The sequence below is a fragment of the Siphateles boraxobius genome, unplaced genomic scaffold (assembly GCF_051911475.1).
Source record: "Siphateles boraxobius isolate OS27281-9 unplaced genomic scaffold, OSU_SipBor_1 68, whole genome shotgun sequence".
NCBI classification, from domain to species: domain Eukaryota; kingdom Metazoa; phylum Chordata; class Actinopteri; order Cypriniformes; family Leuciscidae; genus Siphateles; species Siphateles boraxobius.
Genome location: NW_027509195.1, coordinates 8,950,967 through 8,975,446, shown reverse-complemented (window position 1 = coordinate 8,975,446; position 24,480 = coordinate 8,950,967). Strand labels below are relative to the sequence as shown.

Genomic DNA, 24,480 nt, shown 5'->3' with positions numbered 1-24,480 from the left:
TTAAATGTTCATTACTGTATACAAACTCTGTGCTCAAGCAAATGAATAAAAGCGAGATCAGAGAATTGGATTATGAGTTATGGGTTGAGGTTAATAACAGTGTTACTCAATTATCAGGCCAACCTACACAACTTTTTAGAGAGAATATTGAATATTATACATAATACTTTCCATTGGTTCACAAAAAAATGTCAACCCTGAAATGTGTAGTTTGCAGCAGTTCAAACCAGCAAAACCAGAAGTTCAAAGGGAAGTAGAAAAAGACAAAGATGATAGAGACTGACCAGGGTTAGAACCAATGTGAGATGGACAATACAGCACTTTATTCTTCAGAAATGCTTGCCGTGACAAAGAAAAATAGAATAAAGGGGATAAACAAGGACAACATAGACTGGAGGTTACAAATTTTAAACATACAGAAAGTTAGACAGAACAGAGATGCTCATTCTGGACCCCAGGTCACAACAGAGTCTAGCTGGAGGAAATTAAAAAAGAAAAGTGTAACTGCTATAAAAAGAAAACAAAAGCAGTCAGCAGAGGCTGAACCAAACACAGGCAAGTCTACTTAGCACAATGCAACAGTGGTCAATTTCAATTCCAAATACGTTAGGGCAGATGTGGATGTATGGAAAGCTGCTCTGGAAGCAAAACACAAGTTACAGGATGGTGAATATATTTATAAAAAAAAGATGCTTCAATTATAAACAGGCAAAACAAAAGCAAGGGATTAGGTTTATTTTATTTTGCATCATTTATATTCTGACTATTTTTTTTTTTTTTTTAGCAAAATGCTATACTTTTGTTAATAAAAGTAAACAGAAAAAAAAGCCACTGAAGCCACATCCATTGTCTATGTGAAACAATGTAGAGCATATAAACGTTAAGTGTGAGCACAAAAAGTATAGCAATTTTTTTTTTTAGCATTGAGTACACCTACACATCTCCTTAGACATATCTAAAAGACTGTACAAATATACACTACCAATGCTATAGGATAACATAAAATTTAATAATACCTGTTGGTTCTAATAATCACTCCTTCAGCCACACAAGCGGCTGAATGAACATGAACAAGTATGGTTATGTTTCTGGGTGTTAAAGGAACAAACTGAAGGCAAATCATGTATTGTTTTGTGAATGTTGAGTGTTTTCTTTCCCTGTCCTGAGGAGCTCAACCCCTGCTTCCCAATCAAACAATTTTCATTCATCTTCATACTTCAAACTGTAAAACATGACTTTTTTGCCTTTCTCAAATGGCTTTAGGTGTTGAGGGAAAAGCAGATCCTTATAGCATCTGTAAGGTAACCAAGGTCCAGAACCAGAAGTTCAATGAGGCAGCATTGTTGGTGTACATCAAAGTACAGCAAAAGTATACATGTGCATTAACCCTGTCCAGAAATCAGACCTGTTGCTCGGTTAACTGAGTCTCTGATTGTTCATGTTTGTTTGTAATACCTGACTGACATTCACCCTTTCGTTGCCTCGTTTCATTTAACAAGTCTTTCGAACCATAGCCGTTTTCGCTGTGGGCATCCTCCTGGATGTCAGAGTCACTGCCATCCCCTTTATCAGTTGTCTCTGGTTCCTCACTAAGCGACTGTATATTTAGACTAGCATTTTGCGCATTCACCTCATTATCGCTGTCCGAGTCGACAGCAATTGGTTCAGTATTGGCAAGTACTCCAGGTTTTAAGGTGCTCTTCATTGAATCATTGCAGTTGCTCCCTATGATGGCATTTTGACCATTTGAGTAAAGCGAGGCTTTAGCGGAACCCCTTGTTAGTGTCCCATGCTTCTGCTGCAGGTCACCATTGGTTGTAGCTCCTTGCCGAAAGCGAATGGCATTTGCAGATCGGCCTATGCGATACTTAGTAGTTCGTCTTTTATGGTCATGTTTATGGTTCTCGAAATAGCATTTTGGGTCAAAGTTAATGGGCTGATGCAAATCTACAATGTCTTGCATTTTAAATCCCAGGAGGACCCGAGTGTTTAACGTTTCACAATTTAGCATGCATCTCCTCCTCCTATTTGAGAAGTGACTCGCAATGTCAGATTTCCAAAGCCAGAGACTTGACGCAAGCTTCTCCACCTCTTGGCGAGTGGGGTAAGGCTGCTTGTTGAAGTACTGAGTGAGGAAAGCTTTTCGTGTCTCGTAGGACTCATTCTCGTAACCCTTCGGGTCCAAGGCAAAGACTACAGGTTCGTCTTGTTTTTCAGTTGAAAGTGGTGGGCTATGACCAGTCTGGTCATCGGTTCCGGATTTTCTTCTCTTTGGCTCAGTTTGGTCTAAATTTGCTAAACCTGCCCGTTTAAGACCAGCCCCCTGGGCCTGTGCAACTCTCGCAGAAGGAGCAGGCCGGCCGTTCTGGGTTTTGCTGACACCCCGGCAGTGCACTAGATGCAAAGTGATAGTTGAAGCAGTCATGTTACTAGTGTAGACACCAAGGCAATGGATACACTTGTAAGTCAACTTCTTCTCCACAGGATGAACCGTCTGTATAACTTGATGGCGGTCCCGCAAGTGGTGAGCTAGAGAATCTGAGATGGGTCCCTTAAGAATAGAGAAGCAAAGAGGACAAAGTGTTTTGCCTACATCCTTCTTATAAGGTACAGCCGCTTGAGGTGTAGCCTTAGCTGGTATGGCGTCTGAGGCATCTGAGGGTATCTTTGGGACTTGTGTGGTAACCTGTTTGTTCCCCAGCAATGATTGTGGTAATGCGTTGTTTTGGGCATGGAATGCCACAGATTCTTCTGGGGCATCCCGCATGTTATATGTGGTGACGATCAGCTGGACATTCTTGGGATTTCCCTGCTGAAGCGTGAGGTCAAAAGTAAGTGGGGAGTCTGTCCGTGGCCCGACGGATTCATTGGGATGTACCCCACGCATATGCGTCACCATTTTTTCCACATCATTGAATGTGGCCCTGCAGTGCGGGCAAGATAAGCCATGTATCAACATGTGGTTAAGAAGCGTGTCGCTGGGTAAGTAACGGTTGCAGTATAAGCATTTACTGGTGAAGTTGTGAATTTTCATGATGTAGTTGGCCACCGCCGGTACCTTTTCTGCTTTGTGCTCCTTTTCAAAATGAGAACTATACATGTTTTCTGGAAAGAGCTCATTGCAGATGGTGCAGATCTTCCATTTCTGAGTGTAAGATGTGCCGATGACAGAGTTGCCCTTCTTGGAGGTAACAGATGACACCGTAGTTGCTGCTGCCTGAACTCGAGAGTTCAGTTGAGGGATCTTTAGTATGGAAGTGGATGCAGATGCAGAAACCGGACTGCGGAGACTAGCAGAAAGCTGTGGTTTGCTTGTTTGAGTCTGCTGTGGAATTGAGAGCTGAACCTGTTGTCCTCCGATAGTCAAGGATTGTGTAGTCCCTGGCTTCAGACCAAATGCCCCCTGTTTCAGGTGAACACCTGACAGGACACCACTTGAGTTCAAACTTCCTTTAGGAATGACAATTCGGCTCAGCTGCTGAGTGGATAAAGGCCGTACCCCAGTCACTACTGTACCCTTTGGCATTACACCAATGAGGCCCTTATCACCCTGAGCTTTAGGGGACACCATAATCACAGGCTTCATCCGAGGTACCACTACATTGGTGTGTCCAATCATGGCAGTGACTTGATAACCAATGCGCTCATGGTCCTCAATGACATGCTGCACAAGGGCTTCATAGGTACGGGGTACAAAGAGGCACCGTTTGCAGTGGATGGCTGTGCTCGTACTGTTGGCACCACCAGAATCAGCATTGCTCCCTGTACCAGAGCCTGCTGTTGTCCCATTGGGTGGCATTATCTTCTCACCAGGCCTCACCAAGTATGGTGCCGCTACATGTTGAAAATGTTCCCGGTAGATATGCTTTCGCACCACATTATATAGTGGGTCTCTGTAAGTGCATTTCTTGCAATAGTACACGGCTTGCTCTATATTATCACGCGTTTTATCCAGTCGAGCACCATCTTTCAAACCAACTCCTGCTCCCTGAGGTCCTCCAACATTCTGGCGCACCACATTGGGCATATGAAACAGTCTAATGTGTGTCTCCAAAGTCTTTTTGTTCCCATTGTAAGTGCAATAGGGGCAGTTCAGGAGAATGCGGTTTTCAAAGTCCTCACTGTGCACATTACGAAAGTGACTCTTGTAGGCAGAGAAAAATTTGGAGGAGAATGTACATCCTGAACAACAGAAAGGCTTTGAGCGGTAGTCCTAAGAAGACAGAAGACAAATGGGTAAGGAAAATTTGAGATGTGCTCAAAAACAAAACAGACAAAATATTATTTTCCTTTCTTTAAGTAACACTTAAGATACTACTCACTTGTGATTTGGTCATTGAGGGATCCCACATACAAACATCGTCCCATGCAGTGTTTTTAATGTAAAACTCATTGGGAACAAAGTCCTTATAGTCCTGTATGGGAAAAATAAAAATAAAGAGTGAAAAAAACTTTATATGGTTGTCTCAATACAATAAAGATTAAGACCATCAAGTATTTTAGAAGAATTTTATCATATACTTTTGTACTTCAGTGCAAATAAGAGAAAGTTGTAGAAACAAAAATACAGAGAAAAAAAACAGACACTGCAAATAAAGTATGGTGAGCGGTGTTAGAAAAAGAATAAGGAATAATCAAACTGTGCATTCACAATGTTGCTTAATTTTTTATCAGCAACAAAAACTAAATAAATCATAAATATTCAATATACTAATGTAAAATATAAATATAAAATAAAGTACAATTTAAAAGATGGAACTAATGGTGCGTTCAAGTGGTGCCACCACAATGTCCTAAATAGGAGTGGGAAGCTCTGGATTTTCTTTAAGCCCCGATCTTTACGCGTTGGGGGCGTGTCAGTGAACAACATGGCAGAATACCACAATACTTAAAGGTATTTAGCAGTGATATTGTCAGGCTTTTCTATTTACAGCGAAGTAGGGTAATTGCCTACACAATATATTATAGCATAATATTATAACAATTAGGGATGCATGGCCGACACTGAGTTCATGTACTTGTAAAAAAAAAAGAGAGAGAGAGAGAGAGAGAGAGACAGACAGAGACATCGAAACATCCAAAGCGCGCCCCCCGAAAACCAGGGTCTCAGCGAGCGAATACTGTACTGAATTGTCTTACACGTCGCTTGCTTGTACGGAAGAATTCAAGTGAACGTCGATCGTATATTCAAATGAGGTCCGTGCGTTCGGTCTTAAAGGGGCAGCAGTCTTATAAACCTGCTGCTGTTTTAATGTTAATCAAACAAAGGACAAATAAATTACTCACTGCTCTTGACTAAGTAGGCTACCTTTTGTAACTTGACAAAAATATCCATCTATAGGCAACAAAAGTACTGAATTTATTAGAAACAAGGCAGGCAGCTTTTCTATCAATCTCAAATCTAAAAAAATCCCTGTTTTCTATGACCTACATTACAATCAAAAGAAACTGTACTATATGCTAGCAGAAAATGTACGCTTAATGTAAAAAATAAAATTAAAACATAAATGGTAAAAAAAGGGAGTTAACGATTGGTTGCAGATCAGTATCGGCTGAAAATCACATTCTGTGACTCGGTTGTATTCACACTAGGCATGATTGCCTTGTACAAGGGCTGCACATTATTGAAAAAAATTGACATTTTGATTGATCTATATAAAATTGATATTTTGTTTTTCTGCTAATATATATACACACACTTACCTAAAGGAGTATTAGGAACACCATACTAATACTGTGTTTGACCCCCTTTCGCCTTCAGAATTGAATTAATTCTACGTGGCATTGATTCAACAAGGTGCTGAAAGCATTCTTTAGAAATGTTGGCCCATATTGATAGGATAGCATCTTGCAGTTGATGGAGATTTGTGGGAGGCACATCCAGGGCACGAAGCTCCCGTTCCACCACATCCCAAAGATGCTCTATTGGGTTGAGATCTGGTGACTGTGGGGGCCATTTTAGTACAGTGAACTCATTGTCATGTTCAAGAAAACAATTTGAAATGATGCGAGCTTTGTGACATGGTGCATTATCCTGCTGGAAGTAGCCATCAGAGGATGGGTACATGGTGGCCATAAAGGGATGGACATGGTCAGAAACGATGCTCAGGTAGGCCGTGCCATTTAAACGATGCCCAAGTGGCACTAAGGGGCCTAAAGTGTGCCAAGAAAACATCCCCCGCACCATTAAACCACCACCACCAGCCTGTACAGTGGTAACAAGGCATGATGGATCCATGTTCTCACTCTGTTTATTCATTCTGACTCTACCATCTGAATGTCTCAACAGAAATCGAGACTCATCAGACCAGGCAACATTTTTCCAGTCTTCAAATGTCCAATTTTGGGGAGCTCTTGCAAATTGTAGTCTCTTTTTCCTTTTTGTAGTGGAGATGAGTGGTACCCGGTGGGGTCTTCTGCTGTTGTAGCCCATCCGGCTCAAGGTTGTGCGTGTTGTGGCCTCACAAATGCTTTGCTGCATACCTCGGTTGTAACGAGTGGTTATTTCAGTCAAAGTTGCTCTTCTATCAGCTTGAATCAGTCGGCCCATTCTCCTCTGACCTCTAGCATCAACAAGGCATTTTCGCCCACAGGACTGCCGCATACTGGATGTTTTTCCCTTTTCACACCATTCTTTGTAACTGCTGAACTTCGCCTTATGATAGCCAGAGGCAGGTGCCTGAGCTGAAAAGCAAAGTTATGATCCAACTAGCCGGCAGAGGCGAGCTTTATTTGTGGGAAAAAATACAGATCGGCTAGAAGGCACTCAGTGTGACACAAGCACATACATAATCTAGATACGAACTCGTAGTTCAACTAGCATCATGCTGATAGTACATTGGAATGCAATGTCGGGACCTGTAGGTTGTAGAACCTGATAAATGTGGACGGTGAGGCCCAGCCTGCCGCCGCACAAATATCCTCGATCGGTATCCCGCTCGACCATGCCCAGGAAGAAGCCACACTCCTGGTGGAGTGTGCTTTGACTCCCCAGGGGAATTGAAGTCCCGTAGCTTCATAAGCCAGTGCTATAGCCTCAACTATCCAGTGAGAGATTCTCTGCTTTGAAACGGCGGAACCTTTCGTACGGCCGCCAAAGCATACAAACAGTTGTTCTGTCTGTCTGAATAGGGCAGAACGCTCCAAATACACTCTGAGAGCCCTAACGGGGCAGAGTAGATTAGCGTCGTGTTCGTCTGCTGGAGACGATAGCGCAGTTAGGGAGATAACCTGTGCTCTGAAGGGAGTGGTGAGCACTTTAGGAATATACCCGTGTTTCGGTCTAAGGACGACCCTGCAGTCGTTAGGTCCGAATTCTAGGCAGGCAGCGCTTGTCGGAAGCGCGTGCAGGTCGCCCACTCTCTTGACCGAGGCGAGTGCCAGCAAGAGCGCAGTCTTAAGCGAGAGCTGTGTAAGGTCCACGGTTCGGAGTGGTTCGAACGGGGGCCCTTTAAGAGCGTCTAGGACAGTAGCTAGGTCCCCGATCGGCAATGAGGGTTCATCCTCCTAGCGCCCCTTAGGAAACGAATAAATTAGGTAGTTTCTTCCCAATGGACGTTCCATTACAGGGTCGTGTGACGCTGTGATGGCCGCCACATATACTTTGAGCGTGGAGGGGGTGCGGCCCGCCTCCAGAAGCCCTTGTAGAAAAGAGTACGTTCGTAATCTCGCATGTTTCAGGGTTCAGGCCCTTGGCATTACACCAGTCACTGAACACTTTCCATTTCTGAGCATATAAGCGTCTCGTGGATGGCGCCCGCGCCTCAGCGATGGTTTTTAGTGCTCCGCTCGTGAGGTTCCTGGGAACCCGTTGAGGGGCCATGCATGAAGGGCCCACAGATCGGAGCGGGGATGAAATATCATCCCGCTGGCCTGACTGAGGAGGTCTGGCCTGAGTGGAATCGGCCGTGGTGCAGATTGCATTTGCATCAGATCTGGAAACCATGTTTGGTTCTTCCAGAGTGGGGCTATCAGAAGCACTGCGTTTTTCTCCTCTCTGACCCGACTGATGACCTGTGGCAGCATCGCGATCGGGGGAAAGGCATATAAGGGGCGGCTCGGCCAGCTCTGGGCGAGTGCGTCCATGCTTTTCGTGAAGAAAAGAGAGCAGTGCGCGTTCTCCTTGGAGGCGAAGAGGTTGATCTCCGCTTTGCCAAAGGTTTTCCATAATCACTGAATCGTCAGCGGGTTGAGAGCCCATTCTCCTGGGAGAATCTTGTCTCTGGATAGCATGTCTGCCCCCTGGTTCAGGGCGCCTGGCACATGCGCTGCTCTCAGCGAGCGCAAGTTGTGCTGGGACCATAAAATGAGTCTCCTGGCCATTGAATGCATGGAGCTCGACCTGAGTCCACCCTGGCGATTTATGTACGACACTACCGTCATGTTGTCCGTTCGGACCAGGACGTGTTCGTTTTTTAGATGTGGAAGCAGGGCTCTGAGAGTTTATGTGTAGGCGCTTCTCCGGGTTTGACCAAAAGCCGAAGACAGGCCTGCCCTTGTAAAGGGCCCCCCAACCTATTTTGGAGGCATCTGTCGTTATCATCTTTCTCCTTGTGTTCACACCCAGACTCACGCCTGAATGGTACCAGTCGGTACCACTGGTACCATTGCGTGAGTAGGGACGCGGCTCTTGAGCCAGCGTTGAAGAGGGCGCATATCCAACAATCCTAGCTGGAGATCGGCCGATGCTGAGGCCATGAGACCGAGCATCCTCTGAAACCGCTTGACGGGGGCGCGCGCGCCCGCCCTGAATGATGTTGCACGGCGCCGGATGGTGAGCGCGCGCTCTGATGAGAGACGCGCTGTCATTTGCATCGAGTCTAAAACTATTCCCAGGAATGAAATCCTCTGGCTGGGAGATAGTATGCTTTTTGCAAAATTGATTCTTAGACCCAGGCATTTTAAATGGCTGATAATCCAAGATCTGTGTGTTATTAACTGACTCTCTGATTGTGCTAGGACCAGCCAATCGTCGAGATAATTCAGTATTTGCTCTCCCCTTCGTCTCAAGGGGGAAAGTGCTGCATCCATACATTTCGTGAATGTACGGGGAGCCAGGGACAGGCCGAACAGAAGTGCTGTGTACTGGTAAGACTGTCCCTCGAAAGCGAATCTCAGAAACGGCCTGTGATGAGGCGCTATTGGAATGTGAAAGTAAGCATCTTTCAGATCCACTGAGAGAAACCAATCTCCTGGGCGTACTTGCGCGAGGATATGCTTGGTTGTTAACATTCTGAACGAGCGAATCATTAGTGCTTTGTTCAGGTGTCTGAGATCTAGGATGGGGCGGAGACCGCCATCCTTTTTCGGAACGAGAAAATAGCGGCTGTAAAAACCTTCCTCGCTCATAGAGGGAGGAACAGTTTCCAGAGCGCCCTTTTCTATTAGTTTGTGCACCTCGGTGCGTAGAACATGTGAACACTCCTTTCTCACTTTAGTCTCGACCACAGTCGTAAAACGTGGTGGTCTGCGAGCGAACTGGAGCGAGTATCCGTGCTTTACTATATTCAATACCCATTTCGGCATATCTGGAATGTTTTCCCATGCCGCTGCGTGTACAGATATGGGCTGAATACAGGCTAGGGGCGAGCCGCTGTGACGTAGGGACCCGGCCAGCGAATCGCCTGAGCTCGTAGCTCTCAGAGGCGCGGGCGCGCGCTGAGCAGCTGAGTGAATGGGCGCGTGTGTGATTACAACAGCGCGCGCTGTGTCTGTAAAACTCGCAGCCTGAGCTGGGGTTGTGTTTGACACTGTAAGGACAGTGTTTATAAGTGGTGTAACCACCCAGAGTTTGGTTCCTGGTTTTCTTTCTTCGTTGGTAATACCACTACTATGCAGTAGGCGGCTCTAGGTGTCATACTCCCTTGTATGTAGCCATGTAGGAGAAGAAGTTAGGACAGGGTGTGGAGAGGGAAGCATGGTTCTTCTCTTTATGTTCACACACTTTGTTTAGAGTCCAGATTGAGAAACTATTGTTTCAAGCTCAATCAAGTAAGTGTTTTTCTTTGTCTTATTTGTTATGTCAAATAACTGAGGTTATTTCTGTGTAAGCTGTGCTTAGTTTGTTTTGGGGGAAGGGGTTTCGGCTATTGTTTGGTTTGTGACCAACATTTAATGCTAGTATGTATTTGTTTTGTTTGTAAAAGGACTTTTTGAATGTCATCTGTTTTTCATATGTTCGATGAGGCTCAAGGCTGGAATTCGACTTGGAACATGAGAAATCTATACACTAAGGATAGTGTTTTCAAAGCTTGACTGCAGTCATTTGGAATCAATGTGGAATACAACTTGTAACTGCTTCACCTCTGTCACGGGACGATTATTCCTTTGCTGTCCATCACTGCCAATTGAACCATTGACTCTATGATACAAAACCTTGGATGTACTCTATGGATTACAGGACAATGAAAAACTAAGGTTTTCATCTAAGGTTTATTTTCTTGCTACTCATCAGACAGTATTGCATTAGTGTTAAGCTTTAGGGTATGTTATTGTATATTCAGTGTTTGCTGGGTGATGAAGACATGTAAATACTTTTGTGTGGGTCATCGGATATAAAATGAAAGCATTTCTATTGGCGTATTGAGGTTTATCTTTCAACTGTTTCTTCGCTCATTATATTCTCAACAAAGTTTGGTCTGTGGGGCCCTCCCTCAAAATTATCTTGTAGCTTGTCTCACTAGGAGTGAATAGGTAGACGGTTACAGAATGGCGCCCGAACAGGGACCTGAAGGCCATCTCGATTTTGAATTAGTGTTTTTCACAGTTTTTTGGTCACTTAGAGCAATCTAACTGTCATCTGCCATGGATAGGGAGGGGGCTGTACCTAGTGAAGATTTTACCTCTGAATCTTTCATTGCCAGAAGAGAACCGCTGAAAGAGTTGATAAACACCTTCAGTGATCTGTATCTCGACTCCGTTGAGGAAAATGAAAGAGTTGTGAGTAGTGTTCCTGAGGATGATATTCTTTTTCTACCTCCACCACGATTGTAAATGGATGAAGAGGCAGACCGCAATCCTTATTCATCAGTGACATCCCTGAATGAACGCATTGCTAAATTAGAAAGTCATATGGCAGACATCACACAGGAGGTGGGTGAGCAAGTTTCTTGGGATAATTTTGATAAACAATGTAAAAAAATGGAAGATAGGATGACATATCATGTCCAACGGGAGTGTGAGAGGGTTAAACTACAATTGGAAATGTTAGTTAAGGATTTGGGACAGACCATGGTAGATTGTTTGAAAAGAAGAGATCGGCAATGGGAGCAAAAATTTCAAGCGCTGAGAATGTCTTCATCTACTCCAAAAATACCAGAAACCAATCCACAAGATAGTAAAACCCATCCTCCATCTAGTAATAACTTACATGACGTATAACTTACAACCCAGCCATATTAACAATCAGTCTTTAGTTCAACATAACCCTCCTGTAAAACTTGATTTGCCCAGTTTTAGCAATACCCTTAATGACGATCCAGTTCGAGCGGTGTGAGGAATACTTTGTTGTTCGACCCCTCAGAGATGACGAAATCCTGGCCTCACTCTCGGCTGTACTGAAAGGAACTGCAAAAGATTGGTGGATGGCAGAGAGGAGAAATGTGGTCAACTGGAAACAGTTTAAGGAGAGATTCCTGCACTCATTTTTAAGTGAGGACTACAAGGATGTAGCAGCTAGGAAACTGCTAGAAAGGAAACAAGGGGCCAAGGAAAGCCTCAGAGACTTTGCATTCCAGTATCGTGCGTTGTGTTTGCGATGGAAAAAGGATATGTCTGAGAGAGAAATGGTTCAGGCAATCCTGAGAAACTGCAACCCGCGGCTTGCCAGTTTGCTACGAGGAGCTGTTAAAGATGTGGGAGAATTGGTCAGGATTGGGACACAAATTGAGCGAGACTTTGATGAGTCCAAAAGGTATTGGAGTCAGGTCAATGGGGTGGAACAAAAGAAGAAAATGGCTCCTGTTCAAGAACCTCAGCGAAAGTTACCACAGGCTGGCAACAGATTTGTGCTACTCAATCAGAGTCCAGACCTTCATGCTTATAAGAACATCACCCTTCCCATAATTCTCAGAGATAGCTATATCATTGCCATTGTTGACACTGGAAGCACTTTTTCACTAATCCAAGAATCTTTGTGGAAGCGGTTAAATCATCATGAGGAATGTCAATCTAGTGGAGGCCAATCAGTCCTGCTGGCCAATGGACTGAGACAAAACTCCTTAGGCAAGGTCAGTTGGAGATGTGAAGTTCAAGGACAGGGTGTGGATGTAAATTTGTTTATCATGAAAGATGCTGATCTAACTATACCTGTTATTCTGGGAATTGATTTTCTGTTAGAATACAAGATGGTATTGGATTTTCACAAAGTCCAATACTGTATGCCAGCAATTTCAGAACCAAAAACTTTTCCTTTCCCACAACATGATGTTCAACCCTCTTCATATTTCTGTCTCGCTCTACCGGGATCTTCTTTTGATTAAGAAACCTGTCAGCAGATTCACAGTTTAGCCCAAGCATCAGACACAGATCTCCCTACACAAAAAGAGATAGAGAATCTCTTGTTAAGTTGGCCTACTGTGTGCACCCGGCAGATTGGTCGAACTAATTGTGTAAAACATTGTATCATAACCGTAGATGAGATTCCGACAAGAAAACGTGCTTACAAGGTTTCACTACCAAAGCAGCAATTCATCGAATCTCAAGTGCAAGCACTATTGGACAAAGGAATCATCCGACCATCTACTTCACCTTGGGCATCACCGGTGGTTATAGTTCAAAAGAAGGATGGAAGTTCTAGATTCTGTGTAGATTATCGAGGTCTTAACAGCAAGACGCATCTGGATGCATATCCCATGCCTCAAATTCAGGACATCCTCGAATCTCTCCATGGAGCAACGGTTTTCAGCACCCTAGACTTGAAAAGTGGATATTGGCAGTTGGAAATGGATGCAGAAAGTATTAAAAAAACGGCCTTTGTAACATCTAATGGGCTTTATGAATTTCTTTGTTTACCTTTTGGCCTGAAAAACGCTGCAGCATCTTTCCAACGGCTGATGGAATCGGTCTTACGTGAGGTGAAAGGAAAGTGTTGTATGGTATACATCGACGATATCGTTGTGTACTCCAAAAACATTTCAGAACATCTCCAGCATCTACAAAAAGTGTTCACATGTCTTCATAAAGCTGGTCTCACCCTCAATCTAAAAAAGTGCAACTTTATCCAGAAATCGCTCTCATTTCTGGGACACATTGTGACACCGGAAGGAGTAAAGACTGACCCATCCAAAGTCTCAGCAGTCGAATCATTTCCTATACCACAATCCATCAAAGATGTTCAAAGGTTCCTAGGTTTAGCTGGTTGGTATCATCGTTTCATACCCCAGTTTTCCGAAAAGGCAGCTCCATTGCATGCACTAAAAATAAAAAAATGCCACATGGGAATGGACTGAACAATGTCAGCAAGCATTTAACTCCATAAAACAAGATCTTGTGCGAGCTCCGATTTTGATTACCCCTGATTTCTGTAAGCCTTTCAGAGTGCAAACCGATGCAAGCGATATTGGATTAGGAGCTGTTCTTACCCAAGAGTCTGATGGAGAAGAACACGTAATCGCCTATGCATCTCGGTTGTTGAGAGGAGCAGAGAAAGCTTATTCTGTGCCGGAAAAGGAATGTTTGGCAGTAGTTTGAGCCGTGGAGAAATGGAGGCAATATCTGGAAGTACAAACGTTTGAGGTAGTAACAGATCATGCAGCTCTGACATGGGCATTCCAACATCCAAAACCTTCATCACGTCTCATACGATGGACCATAAGATTGCAAGGTTTTCATTTCACAGTGAGGTATCGGAAAGGTCAGTGCAATGTGGTACCTGACGTGTTATCCAGAAGTCACAATACTCCTCAGGATATGTTGCTCATCGCTACTGCTAACAAAACCATTTCACCACCATGCAACCTACCGGCTGACCTCTCACAAATTGCCACAGCTCAAAACAGTGATGTTGAGATTCAAGAACTAGTCTCTAAAGCAGAAAAACAAACCATTTGTGACATGGCCAGAGTTCATTATGTGATGGAAAATGTTTTTTTATTTCGCATTGTGCGTGATGGTAAAAAATGGCAAAAACTCCAATTGATCATACCTTCGGCACTACGGCAGTCCTTTCTGCAGTACGCTCACGATAACCCTTTGAGTGGACATTTGGGGAAGCTCAAAACTCTACTCAGGCTACTTGAAACTGTGTACTGGCCTAGCATCAGGGCGGATGTATGGAAGTACTGTAAAGAATGTCAAACCTGTCAAAAATACAAACCATCCATGACTAAGACATCAGGTCTGCTACAAAGTACTCCTATAGTTGAACCTGGATATATGTTGGGAGTAGGGCTGCAACAACTAATCGATAAAATCGATTATAATCGATTATGAAAATCGTTGTCAACGAATGTCATTATCGATTAGTTGGTCTGCTTACGTCACGGGGAGCGTTTACTGGTACGCACACACACGCAAGGTCTCTCTCCCTCAGGCGCTCTGCCGAGCGCGCGCGCTACACGGTTTGGAGCAGTCTCTTCTGTCTCGCATGCGCGCTCTTGCTTGTGCGCTCTAGATTTCATTTCGGGAGTTTGAACTAATTCGCGGGCATCAGGGAGCCGCAATCAATATGCGGGAGACTCCCGGGACTTCCGGGATGTCTGTATTTTGTCTCGAGCATCAGGTTGTGCAATCAGTTCGCTCGCAACGTAAGTGATGGATTAAAATAGCGCTACCGCAGAAATAGGTTAAATTAAAACGGTGTTTACAAAGTGAAGCATTAAATACAAAGGCAGTTAATAACAGCAGCAGTAAAATATTGTTTTTTAGTCACTGTACTCAGTGGTTTTCAGCGAATGCTTGTGCACTAATGCATAATTTCTCCTGTCCTTTACTCAAGCCTGTTAGCTTGCTGGGTAACGTTACCTCCATTCCGTTCTCTTTTTATAGCATTTGTCTACTAAGTTTTAATTGTTTTTCAAACGCGATCTACTGCGGCTCTACGTTCACACAATTGTTTTCAGTCTTTCTATATTTATTTAATCAATTTATCCTTATATTATATTATTTTATATATTATATATATAATATATATTATATTCTTTATCCTTATATTCCTTATATATAATTAATTTTAAATAAAAATTAAATGAATTATATATTTTAGATGTTTTTAGTTTGTTTTTAGTTCAGATATTCACATCTGAACAACATGTCTGTGTAAATTTGTTTTAACAAAAATTGTGTTAAAACATAATATGTTGGATATCATTTTTTTAACAATAATCATGTTTGTCAACTTGCCATCAGCAATTATCATTACAAACAATGCAAATATTGATATTAGTAAAACTCAATGTGTGGCTTTTGCACTTTTTAAAGTACACTTTTACACATAAATACCCTGATTTACGGTTTTATTTAGTTATAATAAAAAAAAAAATCTAATTTAATTTCTATCCGATTAATCGATTAATCGAAAAAATAATCGTCCGATTAATCGATTATCAAAATAATCGTTAGTTGCAGCCCTAGTTGGGAGTGGATCTTTCCCGAAGAGCAATAAACAACACGAGTACCTTCTTGTTGTTGTTGACTACTTCACCAAGTGGGTAGAGTTATTTCCTTTGAGGACTGCTAGAGCATCTCACATTGCTAAAATCTTAATAGATGAGATCTTTACTAGATGGGGAATACCAACCTACCTTGTGTCAGATAGAGGTACTCAGTTTACCTCACAGCTCATCGGCATTGTCTGCAAACAGTGGGGGGTAGTTCAAAAATTAACCACTGCCTACCATCCTCAAACAAATTTGACAGAGCGAGTCAACAGAAACGTAAAAACAAACGATTGCGTCCTATGTAGAGGATCAGCATCGACAGTGGGATAAGTGGTTAGGCGAATTCAGGTTTGCAATTAATTCTGCCTGGCATGAAAGTACAGGGTTTACGCCGGCAGAAATAGCTCTGGGACGGAAGTTGAAAGGACCAATGGAAAGAGCCCTACAACAGCTACCTGATCCTAACAGTCCAGTTTACCCTATACTGGAACGGCAGAAGGAGCTGGTCATTTTGGTGAAGGAGAATGCGGAAAGAGCCCAGATTAAGCAAAAAAATACTACGATCAACGTCACAAACCAACACAATTTCAGGTTGGAGACGCAGTATGGGTACGAACGCATCCCTTATCCAAAGCAGATGACGGTTTAATGGCAAAACTGTCCCCTAAATGGAAAGGTCCCGCTAGAATTGTAAAGAAGTTGGGTCCGGTTAATTATCAAGTCTCCCTTGTATCTGCCCCAGATATTATTGACACATATCACGTGCAACACTTGAAGATTTGTCATGGGTTTGTTAGTTCTTCTAATGAGGAGGTAGATATGTAACCACCCAGAGTTTGGTTCCTGGTTTTCTTTCTTCGTTGGTAATACCACTACTATGCAGTAGGGGGCTCTAGGTGTCATACTCCCTTGTATATAGCCATGTAGGAGAAGAAGTTAGGACAGGGTGTGGAGAGGGAAGCATGGTTCTTCTCTTTATGTTCACACACTTTGTTTAGAGTCCAGATTGAGAAACTATTGTTTCAAGCTCAATCAAGTAATTGTTTTTCTTTGTCTTATTTGTTATGTCAAATAACTGAGGTTATTTCTGTGTAAGCTGTATTTAGTTTGTTTTGGGGGAAGGGGTTTCGGCTATTGTTTGGTTTGTGACCAACATTTAATGCTAGTATGTATTTGTTTTGTTTGTAGAAGGACTTTTTGAATGTCATCTGTTTTTCATATGTTCGATGAGGCTCAAGGCTGGAATTCGACTTGGAACATGAGAAATCTATACACTAAGGATAGTGTTTTCAAAGCTTGACTGCAGTCATTTGGAATCAATGTGGAATACAACTTGTAACTGCTTCACCTCTGTCACGGGACGATTATTCCTTTGCTGGCCATCACTGCCAATTGAACCATTGACTATGATACAAAACCTTGGATGTACTCTATGGATTACAGGACAATGAAAAATTAAGGTTTTCATCTAAGGTTTATTTTTTTGCTACTCATCAGACAGTATTGCATTAGTGTGAAGCTTTAGGGTATGTTATTGTATATTCAGTGTTTGCTGGGTGATGAAGACATGTAAATACTTTTGTGTGGGTCATCGGATATAAAATGAAAGCATTTCTATTGGCGTATTGAGGTTTATCTTTCAACTGTTTCTTCACTCATTATATTCTCAACAAAGTTTGGTCTGTGGGGCCCTCCCTCAAAATTATCTTGTAGCTTGTCTCACTAGGATTGAATAAGTAGACGGTTACAGTGGGGGTGCATAAACAGTGGTAGGCACACTCGTCACTTTTATAATGTTTCCCGCTTTTACTGGGGGTGAATTTATAACTGTGTGAACAGTGCTTGTGTGTAGTGGTGCGTACATGACCGTAGGCACGTGATCTACATTCATGGGGCGCGCAGCCTGAGCTGGGCATGAATTTGGAACTGTTTTGACAGTATCTGGGAATGCACACTCTGTGGACATGTGAACCCTTAGTGACACAGGCAGAAAAAGACTCTTTTTGTGTTTTCTGTGCGTCGCCGTAAAAACGGCGTTTGTTTGCAGGTGAGCGAGCTCTTTGACTGGCCCATTGACTGCTGTAAGGACATATCCAGCCGCCTGTAAGGGGACTGGGTAATGTTTGAGCTTTTGCAGAGAGAGTGGTCCGGCTTTTGCGAGACACGCACTCTCTCTTCTCATTCCTGTGGCTAGGACGGCTTTCGAGGCTCAGGGTTCAGCACAATCTTGGGCCGAGGACCCCGTCGCTCAGAAGGCGGCTTGCGGTTGTGAGAGCGCGAGCGGCGTCGAGCGTCAGCCTGAGGCGCGGGCTGAGAGGCGGTGGGAGCTGTTCTAGCCCGCTGCGGCTGTGGCGGTCTCTGTCTGCTCTGCGATGAGCTGGAGCGCTTGGGCAGGCAATGGCGCATAGCTTGTGAAGCGTTCTGGGCCTCAGTGAAGCATTCGGCGAAACCCTTAACCGCCGGTCCAAACAGCCCGCTGGTAGAGATAGGCGCGTCGAGAAATGGCGGCTTATCCGCGTCCTTCAATTCCGTCAGAGTTAACCACAGATGGCACTCGAGAACAGTCAAGTTAGCCATGGCACGGCCAATAGACTGGGCGGTGGCCTTCGTGGCTCGCAGAGCTATATCAGTTGCGCTGCGTAGGTCCCTGAAGGCTTCGGGTTCGGGGCCAGACTCGTCCATAGAGCGGAGAAGATTGGCTTGGAACACTTGAAGTACCGCCATTGAGTGAAGCGCTGATGCAGCTTGGCCGGCGGCGGCGTAGGCGCGACCGGCGAGAGCATAAGTAGTGTGGCAGGGCTTCGAGGGGTGGGAAGCTTTGGCTTTCCATCCGGTGGTGGAGGGCGGGCAGAGATGATTGGCCAAGGCCTCCTCGAGGGGCGGTTTCCCTCGTAGCGTCTTTTACTTTGCGCCGTCCACAGAGGAGAGCGAAGAAGAAAAAGAAGGCTTTAGGCGCGCAGAGTGGGGGGCTTTCCACGACTTGGTGAGTTCGTTGTGAACTTCCGGGAAGAAGGGAGAAGGCCTTTGCCGAGGGGCCTGCTAGCGCCCTTGCAGAAACCACTCATCCAGTCGGCTCCGGGTTGGTTCTTCGGGAAAAGACCAATCGAGCCCGAGGTCTTCCACGGCCTTAGAGAGGACACGGATAATCTCGGTATCCATGGTGGAGCCCCCGCTCGTGCTAGCTAGCGTCGACGGGGCGGGGTCGAGAGTGGAGCCCGGCCAGTCGTCCGATGCAGCGTCGATGGACAAGCTGTCATCCATTGCCCCATCGTCCTTGAAAGTGTACTGTCCAAGTAGTTATAGAAAAAGTTTGCTGTCGTAATGATGACAGTAGCGCAAACAAATGTAGTAGGTGTTCCGTGCTTCGGAGCAGTTAGCGATCACACTACATGCGTACCCTGCCTAAGCTCAACTAAACTGCTAGTCAAATGAACCAGACTTTGGGGGTCAAACGTGCTCGGGAGAAAACGATCCCAAATTAAAAACTGTAAAAAGTCGCCACCCACGCACTTGTAAACAGTATACAGATTACAAACCATTGCGCCACGTTCTGCTTTTTAACTTCGCCAAACATTCGTAAACCATAGTAAAACCACACATTGTTATTTAGAGCTGGTTATCTTGATTCAAATGAGCCCATATACAACATGACATGTTGCGGAGATCTTAAGAAAATCCTCACATAGTGATATGCCTTTTTCCAACATCATTTGAAAGTTAAACCAATGGAAACTGGATCTCGGGTATGATGGGTAGGGACAATATGTCTAGACCATTTGGACACTGTTTTATAGCTGGAGCGCACTAGGATTGGATTGATCGGTCAGATTGACAGGTCTTGATTTAACATGCGCCATAAAACAGAAGCGCACAGCTGAAAAAGTGCTGGAAGATGACTCATCAACCAGGATCTTATTACTTCTTGTTACTTATTCTGTTTTTTTTTTTTAAATTCTTGTTACTTATTCTATGAAATTATAAATATGTGTATGCTTTATTGAGGCATTTACACATGTAAGTAGTTCTTATGTTCAGTAAAATACTCAGATCACTTGTTTGGAGACTAACGGTTTTTAAACTTTTGATAAAAAGGCTAAACACAAGATAAAAGATAAACACAATTTTACCCACATGCAGTTGACATGATTGTGAACAAGCCCAAAACTAATTCTATGAACTGTCATATACTTTCTAATAGTCATCATGTCAAGCATGTATAATAACATAATAAATCAATAAAGTGCATGGCTTTTTCAGGGGTTTTCTTAGCATTGTAACATAAGAACCTCCAAACATTATCAAAATCTATTTTCTTCAAAATTTGAAAGGTTTTCTATCAAATGAGACCAGACACGTACTTGACAATACCTAAATATCACTTACTTGGCACCACTGACAAATGTTCTTTGTATTGTAATCATTATGTTCACAACTTGCAATAATTACTTTTAACAAGCTCATTGTTTCATCCTAAAATGAATAGATGTTAGCTATGTGCTTGATTTATCATCTTAGAACTATACATTTCCAAAATATGGATATAGTGACCTCTGATAACAGACCACTCTAAATTGTAATGTAAAAACAATATGCTTTGAAGCAATATACAAATAAATGTGAACTGAACTTTTATAAAGTTTGAATAATCGGGATTGGCCGATCATGATGACAAGAAATTGGTAGTCGGTCTCGGCTGCAAAAATAATGATTGGAGCATCCCTAGTAAAAAAATACTAACACTGTGAGACAGAATGTAAAATGGAAACACAAAATTTGTGTTCTGTCTTAAGGTGAATCATATGGTCCATGATAGTGAGTATGTAGTACTTCCTTGCCTATAGACATTTAACAAGTAAAACATCAAATTTACTTACATCAATGTGCTCCCTGCAAAAGTCCAAGCCAATGTCACCCAGCACTTTTTTCACATTTTTCCTAGCTCTCCTTAGACTGCTGAGGTTGTTCACTGGGAGTTGAAACATTCTGTCACCTGAAATAAATCACATTATTACCATCACAAATGAGTAAACATTTTGTATTGTTTGAATGATTTCAGAGAACAATTTTTTTTACATCATTAATTGGTTATATCAATTATATCAATATCTCACTTATGACACTATCAATCTGACCATCACTACTGTACAATAATCCAGACCAGAAACACAAGCTTCATGTCAGAGAAATGGTCAAAAGGAGAGAAAAAGGTCAAAAAGCATAACAAATGAGTCAGTATCTTTCTTAAAATCCTCATCACAGCCTGGGAAAATTAGCTTGCTAATCACAAAATGCAAAAAAGCCAACTTACTTTTTACACCATACAATATTGCTTATTTATTTACATCAGTGTTTTCCAACTTTTAATGTCTTATGACTTCACCGACACCACCGCCAACAAATTTAAAGATGAATGACATACAGATGAGACATTTCACAATTGGAAACTAATTTTCAGCCTTTGTATGGTGGCATGTAATTATCATCAAAGGTACTACTTATACAAATGAGAATGTCAATGAGAACAACGAAAATACTAGGGCTGCCCCCTAATAGTCGACTAAATGTTAGTCGACGAGAAGAGGCTTAGTAGAAGAGAAATTAAAAAAAAAAACTCCACAGGAAGAGGAAGTCACGCAGTACGCGAGGGACAGATCATTAATGGCGGGTCCTTGTGGTAATTACTGTAAACCCTGTCACACAGAGCATTGATCCCGGGAAATTGCCAGAACGCCTTCTGTGTGAACGCAAACACGACCCGGGATTGATGCCGGGTTGGGGACCTAGTAACATTGCCGGGATCAGTCCATACCTGTCCACATTGAACATTGAAAATAAGGGAGATATCCCAGACTCCATCCCCAAAATAAGGGATTTTTTACACGATTCTTACCCACAAACTTTAAAAAAAGCACTAATCATTAACAGTCTAAAGAGTTTATAACTACATATAGGCCTACATATGTGAGAGAGAGAAAGAGACTGTGTGTGTGTGTGTGTATGAGAGAGAGAGAAAGAGTAAGTGTGTGTGTGTGTGTGTGTGTGTGTGTGTGTGTGTGTGTGTGTGTGTGTGTGTGTGTGTGTGTGTGTGTGTGTGTGTGCGTGTGTGAGAGAGAGCTAGAGAGAGACCGTGTGTGTTCGGGGTGTGACGGTAACTGTGAGACCGACGGTTATAGTTGAACACCGTCATTAGAACTCTATAACCGCCAAAACAGTGTTATTAAAATATTTTTTACAAACATTTTTTATCATAGAGAATGTTTAAATACTAATATCAGCTTACGAGGGAAACGGAGGCGGAGTTAGTGGTGCTTCAGAAGATCGGAGGCTGCTACTGCTGGAGATGATTCGGGAGAGGTCTGTGCCCATTTACCGATCAGAGCGCACGCTGACTCGGAGTTATGGTTAAGCTTTGTTTATACCATGGTTTCGTCGCGTCAGCACGAGCGCGAAGGTGCACACGGCAAAAATGACGAGTTGGTTGCGCAAGACAGGTGTTGTGCCGAATTTTGACTCCCTGCCAAATTATTACCCCCCTCGTTGAAATCAGTATCTGATTGCCTAATCCTAACCCCACCCCTAATCCTAACCCCTCCCCCACGACTAATCCTAAACCTACCATACTAGGGGGGTAATAATTTGGCGGGTGTCAGAATTCGGCACCACACCGGCAAGACCCCATTTCGCTTTGCTGTGTGCACGGCTTTTTTTTAACAGCACGCGCGGCGCCGCATCCGAGGGTGAACGACTTCAAGCCGAATCTGTCCGAGGTTGTAGGCCTACGTCTCACACAATCAGAGCGTAAAAATACGGGATATTTTACGGGAAAAAATACTAAAACGTGATGACGCTGAAGTGAAGTGAAAGCAGGCTAGTGAAATGGTACGTAATGTGCTAGTTTATGATCGAATCAGAGAAAAAATTGCACAAGCGTGGTTTCTCCAGAGATAATATAGCCTAGAGGATGAGACTTGGGAAAACACGTGCAAAGGATGTAATAAGGGCATCAACAGTCATAATTAATTGGAAAGAGTTTGAATTTTCAGCATCATTATTACTTCAGTGTCACGTGATCCTTCAGAAATCATTATAATATGCTGATTTGCTGCTCAAGAAAAATTTCTTATTACTATAAATGTTGAAAACAGTTGTCAGGGCCTGAAATTCGTTTTGGAAAATTGGGGGGGGGGGGGGGGGGGGGTTGTCCCCCTTTAGGTGATTCTTATGGGGGGATTTTTTAATTTGAGGGGGGGGAATTTTTAAAAATGACATTATTTACCTAAACGTTTGCTCACTCATTGTATTTGTGTCTTTACAATGGGGTCTTTTTTTTTTAGTTTACACAACAAAAGGAAGTTTGATTTCAATCTTTTAATTAAATTGAAAAAATGTGCACAAATAAATACATGACATAAAGAGAAAAGTTTAGGTTAACACCAGTATTCAGAAATACTACAGAAACGGAGAAAAGTAATGAAATGTAAAATAACATGGAATAGTCTTTTAGTTCTGTATAATTTGAATACATAGGCTATTAATCCTGATTCCTTACAATTAATGCTATCTTCTGTTGTTTTATATACAATAATGACAGACACATTTTAGGCTACTCTCACTTTAAGAGCTAGTGCACGGATCCATCAAGGGGCCGTTCACGTTGCGTGGAAAACGCAGTCCGCGCCACTTTCTCCTCTTTTAAAAAGGGCTCCCCGTTGCTAAGCAATCATGAGCCATGTTCTGATCGTTCAAATCGTGCGGGAGGTTCAGTTAAATTTGATTTTACAGTATACCCGTCAGCCGTCATTAGACTTCATGAATGTGAGAGGACTAAGCTTTTGTCAGAACAATGACAGAGGTTATGGCTGGCGAGGATAAACAGGAAAGAAACTCCCTCAAAACAAATATAAGTTAACACTTTGCAGTTTGAATGATGTCCTGTATGAACAAAATGACGAGGTATTAAAAACATACAAAAACAACATTGTTTCCACTGTTTGATCGCGCCCGCGCCCCCCTCTCTCTCTCTCTCTCTCTCTCTCTCTCTCTCACACACACGCACATTCCAGCATTGCAATCTCAGATTATGTCCCTAAAGAACCCGCGTATAAAGTAGTTCCGCATTACATAAATTAATTTGCACGCAAGTTTTATTTATTTTTATATTCATGCACTGAACCATGATGCCCGTACCGTTTCGGTTCAATACGAATACATGTACCGTTCCACCCCTATTCTTCAGTGTACAAATAAGTACATGCATATAACAGAAAGCACCGATGACTGTTTTAAGGGGAACATAGGAATTAAGTTGTGGAGGCTATGGCTTTTAATAGACAGTCTAGCATCATGCTACATTTGCTATGATGACTAATTTTCCATTGATTGCACTTGAGCAAACGTCACCAACCCAACCCTCTGCAAACTGATTGTACACCTCCAGTGATTTCCAGGCTCGGAATTGCTCACATGTGTAAAAACTCCTAGGCAATACCAGATAATGGTACACATGAAAATACTGTATCTGAGGCAAAGCTGCATAAATCAGTGGTCAGTGCTTCCTTCGTTAGCGCACACGGATCCACACCATTTATGACTGAAATTTTTGCATTGTACCTCTCCCTGTCTTGTGTTAATAGAGTCTCTTCATAATCTCTGTCATTTTGTCTCTTCATGATTTGCGTAACATTATAAACAGAAAGAAATATTCGAAATTTGCTGGTAAAACTTTGTAAACACCACAGATTATGCAATCAAAGATGGTGTCTCCGGGGAGGTCACGTGACATTAGTTGGCCTGTGGGAACTATGTATTGGACCCACTCACTTTTACCATCTCTAATTCAGCGCATACATGGATTTCTCGGCGACGTCATCACTGCTTGTGCACG

The 24,480-nt window shown here is 43.0% G+C and overlaps 1 protein-coding gene across 2 annotated transcripts in view; it reads right to left on the bottom strand.

Annotated features, from left to right (window-relative positions):
- Window positions 1-301: 301 nt before the first annotated feature.
- adnpb (activity-dependent neuroprotector homeobox b) overlaps window positions 302-24,480 on the bottom strand; it is a 30,924-nt gene continuing 6,745 nt past the window's right edge. For both annotated transcript variants that reach the window (XM_077214625.1, XM_077214626.1), the window contains exons 2-4: window positions 20,471-20,586; window positions 4,323-4,415; window positions 302-4,213 (exon numbers count right to left, since the gene is read on the bottom strand). In XM_077214625.1, the coding sequence (XP_077070740.1) occupies window positions 1,400-4,213; window positions 4,323-4,415; window positions 20,471-20,578 (3,015 nt within the window). In that variant the 5' untranslated portion in view covers window positions 20,579-20,586 and the 3' untranslated portion in view covers window positions 302-1,399. The remainder of the gene's footprint in view (window positions 4,214-4,322; window positions 4,416-20,470; window positions 20,587-24,480) is intronic.